The 17,813-nt window shown below is 43.9% G+C and overlaps 1 protein-coding gene across 2 annotated transcripts in view; it reads left to right on the forward strand.

The window, feature by feature from the left end:
* The window catches only part of LRRC1 (leucine rich repeat containing 1), a 129,101-nt gene extending 112,128 nt beyond the window's left edge, over positions 1–16,973 (forward strand). For both annotated transcript variants that reach the window (XM_060109567.1, XM_060109569.1), the window contains 4 exons: positions 4,785–4,900; positions 12,353–12,525; positions 13,698–13,834; positions 15,450–16,973. In XM_060109567.1, the coding sequence (XP_059965550.1) occupies positions 4,785–4,900; positions 12,353–12,525; positions 13,698–13,834; positions 15,450–15,608 (585 nt within the window). In that variant the 3' untranslated portion in view covers positions 15,609–16,973. The remainder of the gene's footprint in view (positions 1–4,784; positions 4,901–12,352; positions 12,526–13,697; positions 13,835–15,449) is intronic.
* Positions 16,974–17,813: the final 840 nt, after the last annotated feature.

Genomic DNA, 17,813 nt, shown 5'->3' on the forward strand with positions numbered 1-17,813 from the left:
AGGAGCATCTAACGTGTCCCAGGCACCATGCCAAACATGTCCGGAGGCAGCTGACATGTGCCAGGCCCTGTGCCAAGTGCCTTCAGGCTAATTCTTGTCTGATTTTCACAACAATTCAATGAGGTATAGGTAAATCATCATCAGCATCCAACAGATATTGATTTCTGAACTAAGACTCAGAGAGGTTAAGTAACTTGCCCAGGATCACACAGCAAAGAAATGGTAGAACTAATTAGCAGTGTCTACAGTGGTGATCTGCTAAGTAATCTGTGATACATTACGTAGAAGGAAATAACTATGTGGTCAGTAAAAATTCTGTTAGAAGCAAAATGACATGGGAAGACATTCTTGATTCTGTATGCAAACAAAGGTGCTAAAGATCATAGGGCTGGTCCTAATTCTGTTGGAGTGCATATTTATAATCATAAATGCATGGCATTTGAACCTAAAAATGTTAAGACCGATTATCCCTTCGTGGCAGGATTTGGTTTGAGTTATTTTCTCATTGTGCTTTCGTGCGTGTGTGTATGTGGTTTTTATTTTCCAGTCAACTAAGTTACTTTCTTATAATCAGAAGAATGCTGTCGCTGTTAGTGGATATTTTGATGTCAGTGGCCCAACAATTCAGGGAGTCCCAAAACCACATGGTTTCCAAAATATTTCTGGAGCAGGGAACATTTGAATAATATGCCACAGATGATCATGGGAAAGGCAAAAAATAGTCTTTGGTTTCTAAAATTATACCTCATGTTATTTCTGTTCAAATAGGATTTTGACCAGATTTTGCTTATTGTACATTTTCCCTCTTGCCAGTGAAATGTGGGTTCAGTTCTGCTACAAATAATATTGAAAGGAAGATGCCGAAGGAAAATGAAAGTTCCTTTCCACTCGGGGCAGGTATTCACAAGGCAGGCTATAGGCAAAGGTGACCAATACAGGCTTTCTCTTTGAGTCATGCAATCTGTCTGATAATCTCCTTTAAGCTGTCACCTGCAGGCAGTTAATATTCAGGGAAGGTTGACCTTACTGAAGGTTTGCTCAGTGATCTGCAGGTCCCATATCCTTGAGATGGATCAGATCAGTGCCAAAGAGTTAAGGACAGTACTGTCTTAAATTAGGAGAACACAGAACAGCTCATCAAGGATCGTTAGCTACGTTCTGTAATTCTCAGAGAATCCAAGTCCAAGCCCTCGTATTCTTTTCTCTGGTGCTGCTATCCTTGTATGCTATTTTGTGGTTCAAGGGAGTTTGAAAATATCAGCTTCCTACGTAACTGGTAATAAGTTATTTAAACAGTGACTCTGCTTCCCAGAATTTCTAAGTGATGGAGACATTTTATCCTGTTGACCCGTAGGGAGCCTGTAAACTCTGCCTCCTGAACCCAAAAGAGAAAGCAGAAATACGTGCGAATGATGCAGAATGCTATACTGAACTCAGGCCAGTTCTTCACTCCTGTGAACACAAAATGTCACTGTGATGCACCGTCAGGGGGACAGTGTTTTAGGAGGTTCTGGGGCGTCCAGGGCAGAGGTGGGCAGCTTCAGCACAGTTCCAGCAACACGGCAGGGGCTCAGGTGTGGATAGCCTGTCACTGGGACCTGGGACTTTCACTTCTTGGAAAAACAACAGCTACGTTTATTTGGCAGCAGCAATAGGCCAGGTCCTAGGATAGGGGCTCTGATAGGTGGTTTCGTTCAATCTAATGCTTATTGTTACTTTTGCTAAAGTAACGTATCCAAATCCACAGGACCTAGGACGGAGCCTAAGTTCCACCCCTGGTCTGTGAGATCCCAGAGCGCCCCCTCTCTGTCACCCCGCATCCCCCCTCTGACGTCTGTGAAGAACTCTGTCTTTTGAATCATGGTTTTGACTGCTCGATCATCTTTTCCAAAAGCCAGAGCTTTGCGCCATGCCCTCCCAGCTGGCTTGGTGTGAGCGTGTCCTTTGCTTTTTGCCCCGTGAGGCAGCCCTCACACATTCAGCCCAGACGGGCTCTCTGTCCTGATCGTTTCCTGAAAACATGGCCAGTGGCGCTCAGAGGCCACTCACCTGCCTTGTCCACCCAGAGCGCCTGAGGCTCTTGGATACACTGCCTTCCTCCCCTTGACCTCTCAAAGGGTAGAGCGGGGAAGGAAAGACAGAAAAATACATCACAGGCTGTAAACACGTAGGCAGTGCACACCCTCCACCGGGAGTTCCCGTTCTTTCCCCCGAAGTACGTAAGCGGTGTGAACTTGTCCGGAACTTATTGCACGGACGACTTTCAGAGACCTCTCTGACGCACTTTCATTAATTAATTTTTAGGAGTAGATGGTATAGGCACACGGTACAAATTGAAAATGTTCACATGGCGTATGCAACAGTAGGCCCCCCAAACAAAGACCCCACCGGTGGCGGGGTTAGCGGGCGGCTTCCTGACAAAGCGAAGCCCCAAATCACGATGCAGTCTCGGCTCTGTGTGTAAATAACCGATACTTTGCCTCCCAGGAGTCCAGATAAGCCCTGTCTCCTCAGAGCCAGGCCGGCATGAGGCGTGACCGGCCTCAGCCACGTGCTGACGCAGAAGGCGCCCCTCCTGGCTCTCAGACCCGGTGCGGATCCCCGTCCACATGGAGTGGGGCCAGGGCCCACGGGGACCTCCGCATGGGTCGATCTTTGTTGGGGTCACCTAAATTCATCAGAGCGAATCTAATCGTGTCGGTCCTCACACGATCCAGGGTGTCCAGGGTTTTGATTCCTTTCCTTCTGGGAGGTGCCTGGGCACCTGGGTTAAACTGATCCCCTTCCTCAAGGGAGGGAAGAATGCCAGGCCCCACAGAAGATGTGCCTCTTTTAGGACATGTTAGTTACAAAATGTGAGAGGCCGTCCTAGTAACTCTTACCAGGGAAAAGAGTTTTGTGGTCTCCATTGTTACACATAGAAGCAGATGACAACTTTAAGTAACAGCCTTTCAGTAGTAAGTAAACAAATACAAGTGTGTAGACATACCTTCATGAGGAATGTTGGTAGGTAGCTGGGCTTCACCTTTGGGCAGAGAGGATGCCAAGCACCCTGATGACATGTAAGCGTGCAAATTAAACAGCCCCATCAAACGATCTGTCAGAGGGTTTGTATGGACCATAATTAGGAAGGAAATGGATTGACTTGGACCAGGGGTTCTGGGAAGGCTTTTCAGGGTAGAGGATGTTTAGCTAATTGGGGTGATGGTAAGATTTTAAAAAGACAGAAAGAAGAAGGGTGTATCTATGAGAAACAGTGCGACGAAAAATACAAGATGTCTTTTAGGGGACAGTGAGCAAACCAGTTTTTCTGGGATGGGAAATGTGAATACTGAGAAACGAGGGGAACAGTATGTCTCTGGGTGTTTCCAGGTGACCGGAGAGGAATGTTAGGCTGTGTTTTCTTGTGTGTTTAGTTTTCTTCTACATTCATTATGGTTACATGCTGTGGTTAAATATATTATTTCAAAATCCTTATATTAACTCCTAAGGGAAGACATAAAAAGATTGTGCACAAAGGTAATTTGTAGCAGTTTCATAAATGTGCATTCTGCTTTTTAAGATACAGACATACATTGAAAAGGGCAGAAGGTATATTCAGATATGGATGAAGAGCCGGGTGTCTTGCTCCTCCTCTGGCGGAGGCTCTGGGGTATTTTTCCATGTATCAGAATCAATAGGTCCCTTCATCAGCCCTTTTCCCCAGCCTCCCTGAGTCAGAACAGCGCATGTGTGGAGAGTGTAGCATGGACGCAGGCCTGCGGGATGTTGTGTCTGGGACCCAGCTGGTTTTGCAACCCCTTCGTTCAGCTTTCCTGACTGTAGAAACCACAGACAGCTTATTCAAGAGCGTCCTTGAATTCTTTTGCGAAGACTAGACTCTTACTAAGCTCAGTTACTTTTGAATCGGTTACTTAAAATAAAAAGGGAATCAAATTTGGTGTGGACGCAGATGTCGACGTGTGCTTTCAGCAGTAGGTCATAGCCGACCAAATTCACTTCTTGCTAAAAGATGGTTCATTTTGCATTTGTCAAAGGGCAATGAATTTATCAAATTAAGTTGTGAATGACCAAAGGCTATTAAAAGATGTATGGTAGAAATCAATGTATCATCTCTCAGATGTTCTTCTTTTTCTTTTATTTTTAAAGAAACTGGAACACTGAAGTTAACATAATGGGCAGGTCTTCAAAGGGGTGTGTGTGTGTGTGTGTGTGTATCACCTTTGGCCTGACTTTTGATACCTAGAATTCTTTTTTTTTAATTTAATTTTTTATTAAAGTATAGTTGATTTACAATGTTGTGTTAGTTTCTGGTGTGCAGCAAAGTGATTCATATATATATACACACACATATATATATATATCCTTTTTCATATTCTTTTCATATTCTTTTCCAACCTAGAATTCTTAAACTCCCATATTACCAAATACTATATGTCTGGACCTGTGTTGTCTGGTTAACATATTTAAAAGATGCAGTTGCATTAGGTAGCAGTAGAAAATGACTTTCTGTTCAGAATGCAGTTTTTGAATTGTATTGTTTATTTTCTTGACTTAATTTAGAACATACGTGTTTAATGTTTTGCAGAGATTTTTAAGTTTACTGGACGACTCAGTGTTTTATATGATTTAAATCAATCATAGCTGTTCATCAGTGAGACTTAAAGTCATGTGATGTTATTTTGTGCATCCTTTTCATGCCATTCGGTGAACAAGACCCTCCAGTCCCACCCCCATCTCCCAGAAAAACCTGGAAAACAGTCATGTTTTCTTTCCCATCATAGATCGGCGGGTGCAGCAGCCTCACCGTGTTCTGCGTGCGCGACAACAGGCTGACTCGGATCCCTGCGGAGGTGTCACGGGCTGCTGAGCTGCACGTCCTGGACGTGGCAGGGAACAGGTAAGCCCGAGACAAGCAAACGGTCATCCACCCCAGCCTTGGCTGTCTTGCCTTTGCTCCACCTTGTAAAATATATATTTATTGGTCGCATTAGCCAGGCCTGGAAGCTCCCAGTCTGGGAGCTGGAGTGATGGAGCCCGATGGAGTGGACAAGGTCAAGGGCGGCCAGAGCTTGTAGTCCTTTAAGGTTACGGTGGGCACGGCCGGACACATGCCTCCCAGATGGCGGTACCGCGATGGAAGGGGGAGGGAGACCTAGGTCTTGGCTTTTATAACTGGCTTCCATATGTCATGGTGGACCTTGGTTTCCTCATCTGAAAAAAGAGCTCCCATGAGTCTGAGCTAGATTTTAGCCAGGGGTCTTGATATGTCCTGCCCATGACTCTGAACCCCCTGACATTGTGAACAAAATTGTATTCAGGGGCTTCCCTGGTGGCGCAGTGGTTGAGAGTCCGCCTGCCGATGCAGGGGACATGGGTTCGTGCCCCGGTCCAGGAGGATCCCACATGCCGCAGAGCAGCTGGGCCCGTGAGCCATGGCCGCTGAGCCTGTGCATCTGGAGGCTGTGCTCCACAACGGGAGAGGCCACAACAGTGAGAGGTCCGTACCGCAAAAAAAAAAAAAAAAAAAAAAAAACTGTATTCAGGCAATGTCAGAATTGCCAGGTGTTTCATAGTCTAAAAATCCTGACGAGCCACCAGTCAGTGTCCCCAGGGTCACAGCAGCGCCATCTCTCGAGTTCTGGGTCAGAGGCGTGCAGGCTGCTTGCCAGACTCTGGAATGTGGACTAGAGTCATTTCAGCCATTCGGAACCAATTTCATCACTGCGGATGTCACCGCACTCTCCTTCCCTTGAGCCCGCCTACCAGGCTCTTTCCACCTCTGACACCTTCTCTGTTTCCCCACTTTTATCCTTTGGCACTCATGTTCCTCTTTTCTCCAGGAAGCCTCCTCTCTGGGTCTGCATTTCTGAATTACCCTGATGATAATTGCTTGTTTACCTGCATGCAACCCTCCTGAAATTAAAGTTACCTAAAGTTAGATGTGATGGTTTGTGTGTCATTGTGATTTGTCCCTTCAGTACATGCCTGGTGAATATTGGTCGACTGAATGGAAATGTTAAAAATGTTCATTTTGCAGAATGGCTGGCAGGCCACTGCAGAGGGCCTGATATCACGGGCTATGTTGCCAAAAGGAATTTAAAAAATGCTTTTGGGTGTTATATAGTTAGATGGGAGAGAACGTGCTGGACCAGGGGAAGATGATCAATGCTTCAAAATGGTAAAGGCTAGCGATCCAAAGAGTGTCTGGGGGATTGTGTCCTACGTGATTCGCTGCTCACAGGTCAGGCACGAGCCACCATTTTTCACTCCTGCTAATGGATCGTGGACAGCAGTGCTAAACAAACAGCAGGACTCCGGGGAACCTGGTGATGAGTTACGGCCTCAGGAAACCCTCACCGTTTTAAAGTTGATGCTTTCAGGACATCTTGATAGATTCTTAAGGCCATTCACTGGTGACTGGAAACTCAGAATTAATTTGAGCGGGATGTTGAATTTCTGCTTGGATTAAGCCCAACAGGAGACATGCAGCTTGAGAAGGCCCTTCCCTCCTAACCTCTCCCTACAGCAGTAGAAGCTCAGTGATTCCAGACCCACCCCAGTTCTTGCCACTTTGGGGAGCACGGATTTGCATCACTAATTCTCGAGCAGAAAGATGGCTCTGACCTCTAAAAACTGTTTTTCACACGAGTGAAGACCCCATTCTCAAGTTCTCAGGAGGAGGGGGAAAGTTCGATGTTTATTATGCCTGGGCCAGGGTGGGAAAAAACCAGTGAAAAAGCCGAGTGCTATAGCTGTCATCTGAGTCAGTTAGGTGTGTCATTTAGTCCACTGTGTATATAGATGCATAACCAGATTTTAAGCTTATTAAAATATTTAATTACTACTTATTTAAAGTATCAGTAGAGAAACTGATACCCTCCAGGTGAAAAGAGGCTACCATGTTAGCTTTTCAGCTTGCAGAAATGTCACACCATGGGAAGTCTTACCAAATACAACAGAAGTTTCTGCCTCTCCCCCCAAGCATATAAAAATAGCAAACACGGGCTTCCCTGGTGGAGCAGTGGTTGGGAATCCGCCTGCCGGTGTGGGGGATGTGGGTTCGTGCCCCGGTCTTGGAGGATCCCACATGCCGCGGAGCAGCTGGACCCGTGAGCCGTGGCCGCTGGGCCTGCACGTCCGGAGCCTGTGCTCCGCGGCGGGAGAGACCGCAGCGGTGAGGGGCCCGTGTACCGCAAATAAATAAATAAATAAATAAATAAAAATAAAAAAAATTAAAATTAAAAAAAAATAGCAAACGGCACAGGGAGGCTGCATGTCGGTTCCCAGAAACTTTTTTTTGACACGTTTGATAGGAAAATTATAGCAAGGATAACGCTAAAATGCCACTTGGAGACTAAAGCACCAAGCCTTCTGGTACAGTAATAGAGGAGGTGCCTTGTATCAGCAACCACCTATGGGCCCAGAATACAGATGTCCTTAACTCTTAGGTTCTTTCCCATATGACTATCCACCAAGTACACAAAATCGGGTATTGGAGCATCTTCCTCGCAATATTACTAGTACCAAATACTGCAAACCATGGCTGTCAATGGAGAAATAGTTTGTAACTTTGAATTTCATGATCCAAAAAATAAATTAAAGAGCCTAAAAGGTATCACCTTATACCTATTAGGATGGCTTTTTATCAAAAAGACAAGGGGTAACACGTGTTGGTGATGACACAGCAAAAAGGGAACCCTTGTGCAGTGTTGGCAGGAATGTAAGTTGGTGCCTCCACAGTGGAAAACAGTATGGAGTGTCCTCAAGAAATTATAAATAGAACCACCATATGATCCAGCAGTTCAACTTCTAGGTATATACCCAAAGGAAAAGAAAACAGGATATCCAAGAGGTATCTGCACTCTCATGTTCATTGCAGATTTATTCACAGTAGCTAAGATATGGAAATAGCCTAAGCATCCAACAGGTGAATGAATAAAGAAGATGTGTGTGTGTGTGTGTGTGTGAGAGAGAGAGAGAGAGAGAGAGTGTGTGTACACACATATATACGTGTATATGAAATGGAATATTATTCAGCCATGAGAAAGTCGAAATCCTGTCATTTATGACAACAAGGATGGAGCTCGAGGGCATTTTGCTAAGTGAAATAAGTTAGACAGACAGATACTGTGCAATCTCATTTTTATGTGACATCTAAACAAGCTGCACTCATAGAAACAGAGAGTGGACTGGTGGTTGCCAGGGGCCAGCGGGTGGGGGAAATTAGGAGATGCCAGTCAAAGGGTACAAATTTCCGGTTAGCAGATGAATAAGTTCTGGGGATCTAATATACAGTACGACGACTGTAGTTAACAACACTGTATTATATCTTCTAAAAGTGCTAGGAGAGTAGATCTTAAATGTTTCCAACATACAGACACATACATACACACACACATACACACACACTATGGTGATTATGTGAGGAGATGGAGATACTAAGCCTACTGAGGTAATCATTTCCCGAAACAGTCATCCCCTCTGTATCCCTGGGGGGATTGGTTTCAGCACCCCCGAGGGTACCAACATGGCAGACGCTCAGCCCCTTATATAAGATGCCGCAGCATAGTTGGCCCTCCACATCCGCGGGTCCTGCATCCTCAGACACTGAGCACCAACTTTATATATCAAATCATCACATTGTCCACCTCAGATTTACACAGTGGTATATGTCAATTATATCTCAATAAAGCTGGAAAAAATATTAAAAGACAAAACACAACACAACAGTATAGCCAGACTGTGGAATACTGAGCAGCTAGAGAAGTATCTATTTCTCTGCGTTGTGACCCACGATGCCCAGGGCAAAGAGCAAGTGTGGACAGTGCCTGGTGCTCTCATTCCTGTTTTTGTTTTTAAAAAGTCTTACCTTTAGAGAACACTAAAATATTAAGTGGCTCCCCTAGAGGAGGGCTGGAAGCTTGAGGTTACAGGAGGCTTTCACTTTAGATATTTTGGTATTGTTTACACTTTAGATATTTTGGTATTGTTTACATTTTTTTCACTGATTATGTTCTCTCTGTGTATCTCTTTAAACATTTTTGAAAACGTTGCTTAAAACGAACAGTTCTACTAGGAGGTAACAAACAGATGAAATATTCAGTTGTAAGAAGTATTCAGCCATAGGTTTAGTTAGTATTACATTAATTAGTAGGCCATGTTTAGTTGCTAAGTAAATTTGATAAAGCAACTGCTATCATAGCCAGAGGTGGGGAAGGTCACTTCAGCGGGGTTGGTCACCAATGTATCTGGAAACGAAAAGCTCACTGTTTGGTTGTTCATTTGCTTTATTCCTTGTACTGTTGATGTAAATAGTAACCACGGGCTTTTTTTTCTGAGGCGATGTGGTCCTAAATGTAGCACAGAGATGTGTACTAATGGGGCTGCGGCTTCTTTTGTTGATCCTGTAGTGAACAGAAAGTACCAGAATAAACCAAAAATGTATTACTAACTCCCCTGGAAAGCAGATTTTTTAAAAAATCTGTTTTCTGGCTTGTATCTGAGATGGTTCACCCAAGAGAAACAGAGGAGTGTGTGTCTTTCTCCCCCAGGCCGCAGTGAGTCAGCGACGGGGTCGGCCCAGCCCGCAGAGTCTCTGTTTGCAGACTGGGCAGGGAGCAGGGCTTTTTTCCTCTTTGACACTGGGAACACCTCTGTCCATAAGACACGTGTGAACGAGCTCATGTGTGGTGTGTGCTTGGCCGGCAGCGGCCGAATCCAAGCTGGCACGTTGATTCTTTGCAGGAAAACCAGTGTTCTAGACCATGCAGCCGTCTTACCTGGCTTGGTGGCATGTGATTTTAAGACCCGTTGTTGCGGAGTCTAGTAATTTATTTTAGTTTTTATGACATGATTTGCATCCTTAGCAGCTGTTATTTATTATTGATGCTCTGTTTAGCCTTTTGTTTATACCTTTGCTTTAGCATTTATCTGGGAAGCCAGTTATTAGTCTGAGAAGGCACGATGACTGTGTTTTTAGTATCTGTGTGTCATGCCAGCTTTCAAATCTTGATTTATTTTTTCTTTACTCTCTCGAAGGTAGAGATGCTGACTATAGATTTCTTGCCCAAGACGTTGAAACTTGAAACATTCTGGAGGGTATTAGCTTAGTTCCTTTTTAAAAAAGAAATAGGGACAAACTTTCAAAAGAAATTACCCTTTGGTTCAATAAAATGAAAAAGGGTTTGATGTCTTTTAAGCACCCCCCCACCACACCCAGTGTATTAGGATATCCTTTTTAAAAAGTCCTGTCACATTGTCTGGCAGATACCTGCCTTGTGTCTTTAACTTCCTTGCATTTGAGTATGTGTGTGACAGCCTTTGGGCAGAGGGGGAGATCATTTGTACGCTTATACATATAAGCACAGAGATTTCACTTTCTAGCGCCCTCAAAGAACCAATACCTCAGAATCAGGGGAAGTGGGACTGTGAGTTGCTGTGCCCTCAGACCCCTCCAGGCATCCTCCTGGTATGTGCATGTCACTGCACTGGGTGGATTCTGGGATTTAAAAACACATTTCCCACCCAGTTTGGCTGTCATTGGTGAAATAGTGGCGTGTACAACACACGGAGTCTTTTCAAGGGTCCTTTCACATAGGCAATCCTCATGGCATCGACTTGAGAACCTCACTCCCACGTGGGCACAGTTCCCTGTATTTAACCAATACTAAACCCACTGCGTGTGTATGGGATGGGTCAGCCTTGACTGGACTAACTTTTAGGAAAAGAAAATATTTTCTCACCTCCATAACTAGGACATGGGAAGGCTTTTGTGAAATGTATTCATTGTTCTTATAGAAAGTTTGTTAATACGCTGTCTGCATTCTTTGATCATTTCTAACTTCATCTGTTAAATTAACTTAGTTGGTCTGTGCTTACGTTTTACTTGGATTAGTTTTATAATATTGGAGTATAACTGCTTTTTCTAGTTTATTTCCCATAAGTCTGTCAATTCAAAATATGTCTGATAAGTCTGCATTAATCTGTTGGTGAGACATTTAGGCATCTCTCCCATATATGTTAAGTGGAGATAGAGGTACCATTTCATAGAAGAAAGAACCCCAGGAATACACGCTGTCACATAATTTCATATAGAATTAATGGGCCTGAGATTTCTTTTAAGAAAATGTGCCTCCTATTGTAGGTAACAGACTGTGATTAGCTTATTTTTAGCTAACGTATGAAGTCATTTCTAAGATGGAGCTATCCTTTAATCTACGGAGCCATCCTTAGAGTAAAAATACTTGATCAAATATAACCTTAAGTTCTTTAAACCTTAAATTCCTGGTATCTGCAGAGGTTCGGGTGTTTTCAGAATGAATTAAACTTTTGTAAAGCCTTGGTTTTTACCAGAGCAGCATTTCACCCTAGGCAGTGTTCCATTTGGGGCTGGATAGTTGTTGCGCGGCTGTCCTATGCGTTGTAGGGTATTTAGCAACATCCGGGCCTTGACCCACTAGATGTCAATAGCACCCCCAAAAATGTCTATAGACACTGCCAGGTATCCCCAGGGGCAAAATTGCCCCTAGTTGAGATCCTCTGTTCCAAGCAATCTTCGCCAAGTACCAAGTGCATATGATTTCTGGTGACGGTCGTCACTAAATAGATATAACTGGTTAAATACTTGTACAAACATAGATAGAAAACTAATCTTTAGGTGTCACATTACAATTTTTAAAGTGCTTTATCTTCTTCGAAACTGAAGCAATCTGAGGTGGAAATTAATTATCACGTAGGTGTCTGAGAAGTGGGAGCTTTCAGAAACTTAAAAGTCTAAAATGGAATACCTAAAATAATCTCCCCAGAGAGAGCAAGTGGAGTCCATAAAGAAACACTTTTAATCTTTATTTTAACTGCAATTTAAACTTTGCAGCACCCAAGGCCTCACCTTCCTCACGTCCCGATTTGCCAGGTGCTACTGCGGGCAGGTAACACCATGGTCTTATTCCAGCCCTGCCGGTGAGGCTGTCCCCATTGATTTAGGAATAACTCGGCTTCTGGGTTCTTCCACAATGACACTGGCTTCCCCACTCCCCTGCCCCACCCCAGCCTTTAAATGGAAACTTCCCAAGAGTAAACAGCGTGTGCTGTAATTTCCTCACTTTTTTGCCCCGTGGCCTGGAGGTGCTAATGAGAGAGGTGATGACAGAAAAGGGAAGCACAGTCACCCACTGAAGCGTCCACTGGCAAAGGGTAAATCGAGTATCTCATTATAAACATAATACCTTTTCACATATTGAAACCAATCCCAGGAAGCAGTTTTTTTTTTTTTTTTCCTGTTTTGTTTTGGACAAGACTTGATTTAATCACAGATTGTAAGCTCCCCATGTCTCCTTTTGTTTTCATCAAGGCTGTCACACCTGCCTTTATCCCTGACCGCTTTGAAGTTGAAGGCTCTGTGGTTATCAGACAACCAATCCCAGCCCCTGCTCACATTCCAGACGGACACTGACCACACCACCGGGGAGAAGATTCTCACGTGTGTCTTACTTCCTCAGCTGCCTTCTGAACCTGCCTGCCAAGGTAAATTGAAGGACCAGGTTCACTTGGCCCCGAGAATTAGCAGCAGCTAATGCCTGTCCTTAAGGCCTCTCACTCCCACACGGGACTGCGTTGTGTCTTATCTGCCTGCAGACCCAGCCCAGGTGTGAGGTCATTGTGGGTCTTTTCTGGGAAGCTTCCCCTGTATCTCTGCAGAAAAAACGTGCTGCTCATACCCGTGTATCACATGTGATATTCTTAAAACTGCCTTCTGGTTTTGAGTTCTAGCTAAGGCTGAAAATGCAAATACATACTCCTAAAAGAGGTAAGAGTCCCTTAAAATCCAAACAGACAGTTTGGAGGATTAGTGTTGAACATCTCCAGCAAACTGTTTTTAAGGCAGGGAGTTGTTTTGAGTGACTGTACCTTTGTTTTGTAAATTATGTGTGGTTTAAAAAAGCATTCAGGGCTTCCCTGGTGGCGCACTGGTTGAGAATCTGCCTGCTAATGCAGGAGCCATGGGTTTGAGCCCTGGTCTGGGAGGATCCCACATGCCGTGGAGCCACTAGGCCTGTGAGCCACAACTACTGAGCCTGCGCGTCTGGAGCCTGTGCTCCGCAACAAGAGAGACCAAGACAGTGAGAGGCCCGCGCACCACGATGAAGAGTGACCCCCGCTTGCCACAACTAGAGAAAGCCCTCGCAGAGAAACGAAGACCCAACACAGCAAAAATAAATAAATAAATAAATAAACTCCTACCCCCAACATCTTCTAAAAAAAAAAAAAAATGATTACTTAAAAAAAAAAACCATTCACACTCATATCACATGACTGTCATAAATCCTTTTCTGGGAGCTGGTTTCGATAGAAAAAAGGGAGAAGAGTCTGGGCGAACGGAGCCACCTTGCCTATCCTAGCCTCGTTAGAGGAGCATTTAAGACCCCAAGAGAACAATGCAGTAGATTGCGTTGTCAAGCAAAGTACTAGATCCAACATGTGCGGCCATATCACGGTCAAGAGGAAGTTTCTGAAGTGAGTGTGTAAAAAAGAATCATGAAAAAGAACTCTATGAATCATGATGACATTCTGGAATGAAATAGTAAATATTGATTTAGCAGATATCTTATGATCTCAAATAGAATTACGCATCCTTGAAAAGAAAGGGCAACCTTGCCAGTCACAGGAACCCTGCTGATGTGGTCTTTGTCCAACAGAGAACCTGCCTCGCTGTGGTGCCCTGGAGAGCTTGGTGAACGATGTGTCCGATGAGGCCTGGAATGAGCGTGCAGTGAACAGAGTCAGCGCAATCCGATTTCTGGAAGATGAAAAGGATGAGGATGATAATGAAACGGTATGGGATTTGAGCTCCTTGGCTTCCACAGACGTTCAAAATTTAAAAGCCTTCCGAGATTGAAAGTGACACCTGATAAAGACCTCTCTTATTTTCAAATAGTCTTTTCTCTGTTCTGCCTTCAGCATTTAAGAATTTTTTTTAGAAGGCAAAACTGGGGGTTTCTAAGGTTCTGATTCACCATGTGTATATAAGGCAAATGAGACTTTGTTTGTTTGAATAGTCTGTGGGTGCTTCTTTTTCTTTATTTGTGATAGTTACCCCTCCTGCCCCCACTGCTTTCTTAAAATTGGTTGGGAATTTTTTCTTCTCTGTTGTTCCCAGTGAACTGAGTCTCTCCCTGCCCTCCACCCCCATTTGTAGCCGTACCATGGGGATTCATCCATGTTTCACCACATGGCTTAGCTTGCCTGCTGTCCTCCTGGACTTCTTGCTCACCGTCACGTAACCGGGAGCCTTCACCTTCATGCAGAGAGCTTGTGATCTTAGTAGGATTCCCTTATGGGTTTTCATTCAGAAATCAGGAATAGGTTTGAAAGGACCACTCAGCCCTACTTGCCTCCGTCCTCCATATGTGTCTCAGCCATCCAGTTGAGTCAGGGACAACTCTTGGAGTCTTCCTGCAATTTGGCTTTGGCTTCTTAAACTCCTTGCACTAATTGAGATTTTCATAAGCAGAACTCAGAGGGAGTACTTGCAGCCCCCAAGACAAAGGGCAGTTTTTAATTTTAAATTACTGCCTGGAGTCTTTGTTATTCCAGCTGTCCCCAAGTGGGCTTTTATTCACTTACAGTGGTAGAGGGCAAAGTAGGAATTAGGCATGACAAAATGACTCCAACGTAAATGACTTTATCTCATGACTTCTTAGAGCATGATTATTTCACCAGTTACTCGTTGCCTTAGTACTGCTCCTTTGTTAACCTATCGTAGCTCCTCCTGAAACTCCCGGACTGGCCATTTATAAGATGTAAATGCTGTTTTAGGAGCAGAAGAGCACATAACATGTTAAATAATAAAAGTTTAAAAACATTGCCCATACCCTGTCACTTCACTTCCCACCCTGTGGTCTTTATTAGAAAAATATGAACGTTCTTCAGTAGGTCATAAATAAAACACAGCAGCAAAATTAGAAAAGAAGTCCTTTCTCACTTCCCTTTTCCTTCACCTCCCGTGCCTCATGGGTTGAAGAAAGCCAGAACCGCTTCAGATAATAGTAGAACATTCTAGGGATTTTCATTTTACAATTTTTTTGACTCCTTTCTCCTTCCTCCCCTCCCCCCACAATTCTATCTCACAAATCTTTTATTTTTTCTTACTGCACGTGGAACTTTGTTCTTATCGTAACACTCATCTCGTATTTTACAAAGTATTCTTTTATTCTGAAAGGAGCCCTTCCATCTTGACTAGGTAAGTTATACTCCACACTTTCACCTTCCCTTAACCACGGGGGAGCAGTTGATAAATGCACGTACCTCCAAAGCAAGCTTTTCAAGCCCACTCTGCCTCTTAACCTCTAGGAAGGGGAGACCTGTGTTGGAAAGCTACCCGGGAAGCTTCGCATTTGAAGGAGTGATGGAGTAAAACCCAAACACTCACCGCGCTCCTTGCTTTTCAGAGAACGCTCCTGAGACGAGCCACGCCCCACCCAGGGGAGCTCAAGAACATGAAAAAGACGGTGGAAAATTTACGGAACGACAGGAACGCTGCTAAAGGACTGGATTCCAACAAAAACGAGGTCAACCACACCATTGACCGCGTGACCACGTCGGTGTAGATGGCGCGTCCACGTCATACCTCCCGAGTCATCCTGCTGCGGAGCCAGCCTGTCCCTGCGTGGAGCCCCCAGAGGCCCTGGCCTCCACCGGACGCCGCACCGGTCCCCACCCACGTGTCGGGATGCTGCGCCCCCAGGAAGTGCCTTACTCTGATCCGGCAGCCAGTCACTGTACGCACCCGTGGTCTCCGGCCTGATTTTTTTTTTTTTTCCCCTAAATTTCAGTTGTTTGTAATAAGTAGAATACACTACTGACAACATCTGACCTTTGTTTTTGTCTTGTGTTGGGGTCAGGGAGAGCAAGAAGGGGAATTTTGTTCCTCCTCCCTCCCATAAAGTGCTGGGACATTGTGAACCCAAGTTCTCTTGGACCTACTGATGAGAGAGAGTTTTATGTATGGGGGAAAAAAATTGATACTTTTTAAAACCCTTTTTGGCAGCTCAGATGGTGTACATTTAAACATTTTGTATAGGTATTTCATAACAAAATAATATGTATTTCTTTTTGTGATTTTATCTTGGAAACGGTACGTGCAGGAAAAAAAAAAAACAACCACCAGTCCTAAAGTATTTGTTTTTATTTGTACCATCCACTTGTGCCTTACTGTAGCCTGTGTCCTGTCAAACCAGTTGTCACAATGGCATCTTTGAGCAGAGAGGAGGCTGGAAAGGTGGTACTTTGAAAGCAATGTTGGATTTTAATCAGTAATCTACCAGGTGGATTTGTTTTTAACCAAAAAGAAGAGTTACCACCAATTCGTAAATTATACCAGTTGATTTTTTTTTAAGATGAACCAAAGGATTGGACTGCTAATATTTCATTTCTTTTACAGTCTGACTTTTTCATGAATGAGTCTCTTAGGATGAGTGTTGTGTCTGCTTGTACCTACTCAGAAGGTATGTGCCATTTGTAAAATAAAACAGAGCAGAAAAGCACAAAAAGAAAAAACCGGCTCAGAAATTCAGTGGGGAAATGCATTATGTACTATTAAAGAAAGTATGGTTTTTACTGAAGAAAGCTTTAAAAGTTTTATATCGAGATATAAAACCACAATAAAGCAGAATAACCTACAACCCCATTAGAAACGTTGCTGTCTTTATAAGTGCAATTTAATTTGTAAATAGAGTTTGGATCAAAGTATAACAAAATATTGCTTCAAGTTTTAATTTTAAGTCTGCTAATTTAAGGGGTCTGGGGGTATGTTTTGGTGTGTTTCTGTTGGTTTCTTTTTTAAAATTTTGTATGATGTGATAAAAGAGGAATGAAAAGAAGACACAGCCTGTCCCTGTGTGGTGTTTAGGAAAATCATGCTGTTGGTGTTATCTTTTTATTCTTTCCATGAAATAAAGTCACCCTGGACATGAGCCATTACAGCTTTTTAAAGTTGATTTCTCCTCGTATGTTCAAATGATAGAAGGCAGCTGAGTTCTTTAAGAATGCCCTCCCTTTCCTCAAATACCTGAGCGCCGGTGGTTTTATGCTAACCTCCTGTGGGTCTGAGTACCCCTTCCTCCCACCCGAGGCGGAGCCCAGCATCGCCTTCAAGTCTGGCCTTGGGTTGGGGCTGTCTGGCCAATGAGACTCCTTAGAAACCTGCTTTCAACCAACCAACTGCGATACCTTCTTTTACTACCAGGAGTTTCACTTTGCTTTTTCCATTGTTTGTATGTGCGTGTACATTTCTAAGACTGCTGACTTGAAAGCACGTGGCACATAAGTGGTTTTCGGCTGCTCAGTTTTATGTCTCGTTCCCTCATCTGTGGGCACCCCTTTCCTTTTCTCCATTTTAAGATTCTGGCATACTCGGTTTTGTTTTGCAAAGATGATGCCACAGACTCATGGGCTGATAAGAGCAGCAGATCGGCTTTATTTAAGCAGAGTTTTCTTGACCCTGAAGAACGGATACAACTTCCCTGGTATTTTGTTCGTTTGTCTTCATATAAGGCCCACCCTTTACTACTCAGTTCACCATGGCTTCGGTGGAATAGAGGTGGACAGAATAGTGTGTGTGTTTGAATTTTTCTAGAAAATTCTACGTACCTAATTACTTGTTTCCTTTGGCCTGTCTCTTCTACTTTCACATTCATTTGGGGTTTTTTGCTTTGTTTTGCTTTTTGTTTTCAGTCTTGGGATTAGTTTCCTCCCCCTTCCTTGAGCAGGAAAAGTCACCTTCACTTTAGTTGTTTATTCTGGGTGACACTATG

Source organism: Mesoplodon densirostris, chromosome 10 (assembly GCF_025265405.1).
Source record: "Mesoplodon densirostris isolate mMesDen1 chromosome 10, mMesDen1 primary haplotype, whole genome shotgun sequence".
NCBI classification, from domain to species: Eukaryota; Metazoa; Chordata; class Mammalia; order Artiodactyla; family Ziphiidae; genus Mesoplodon; species Mesoplodon densirostris.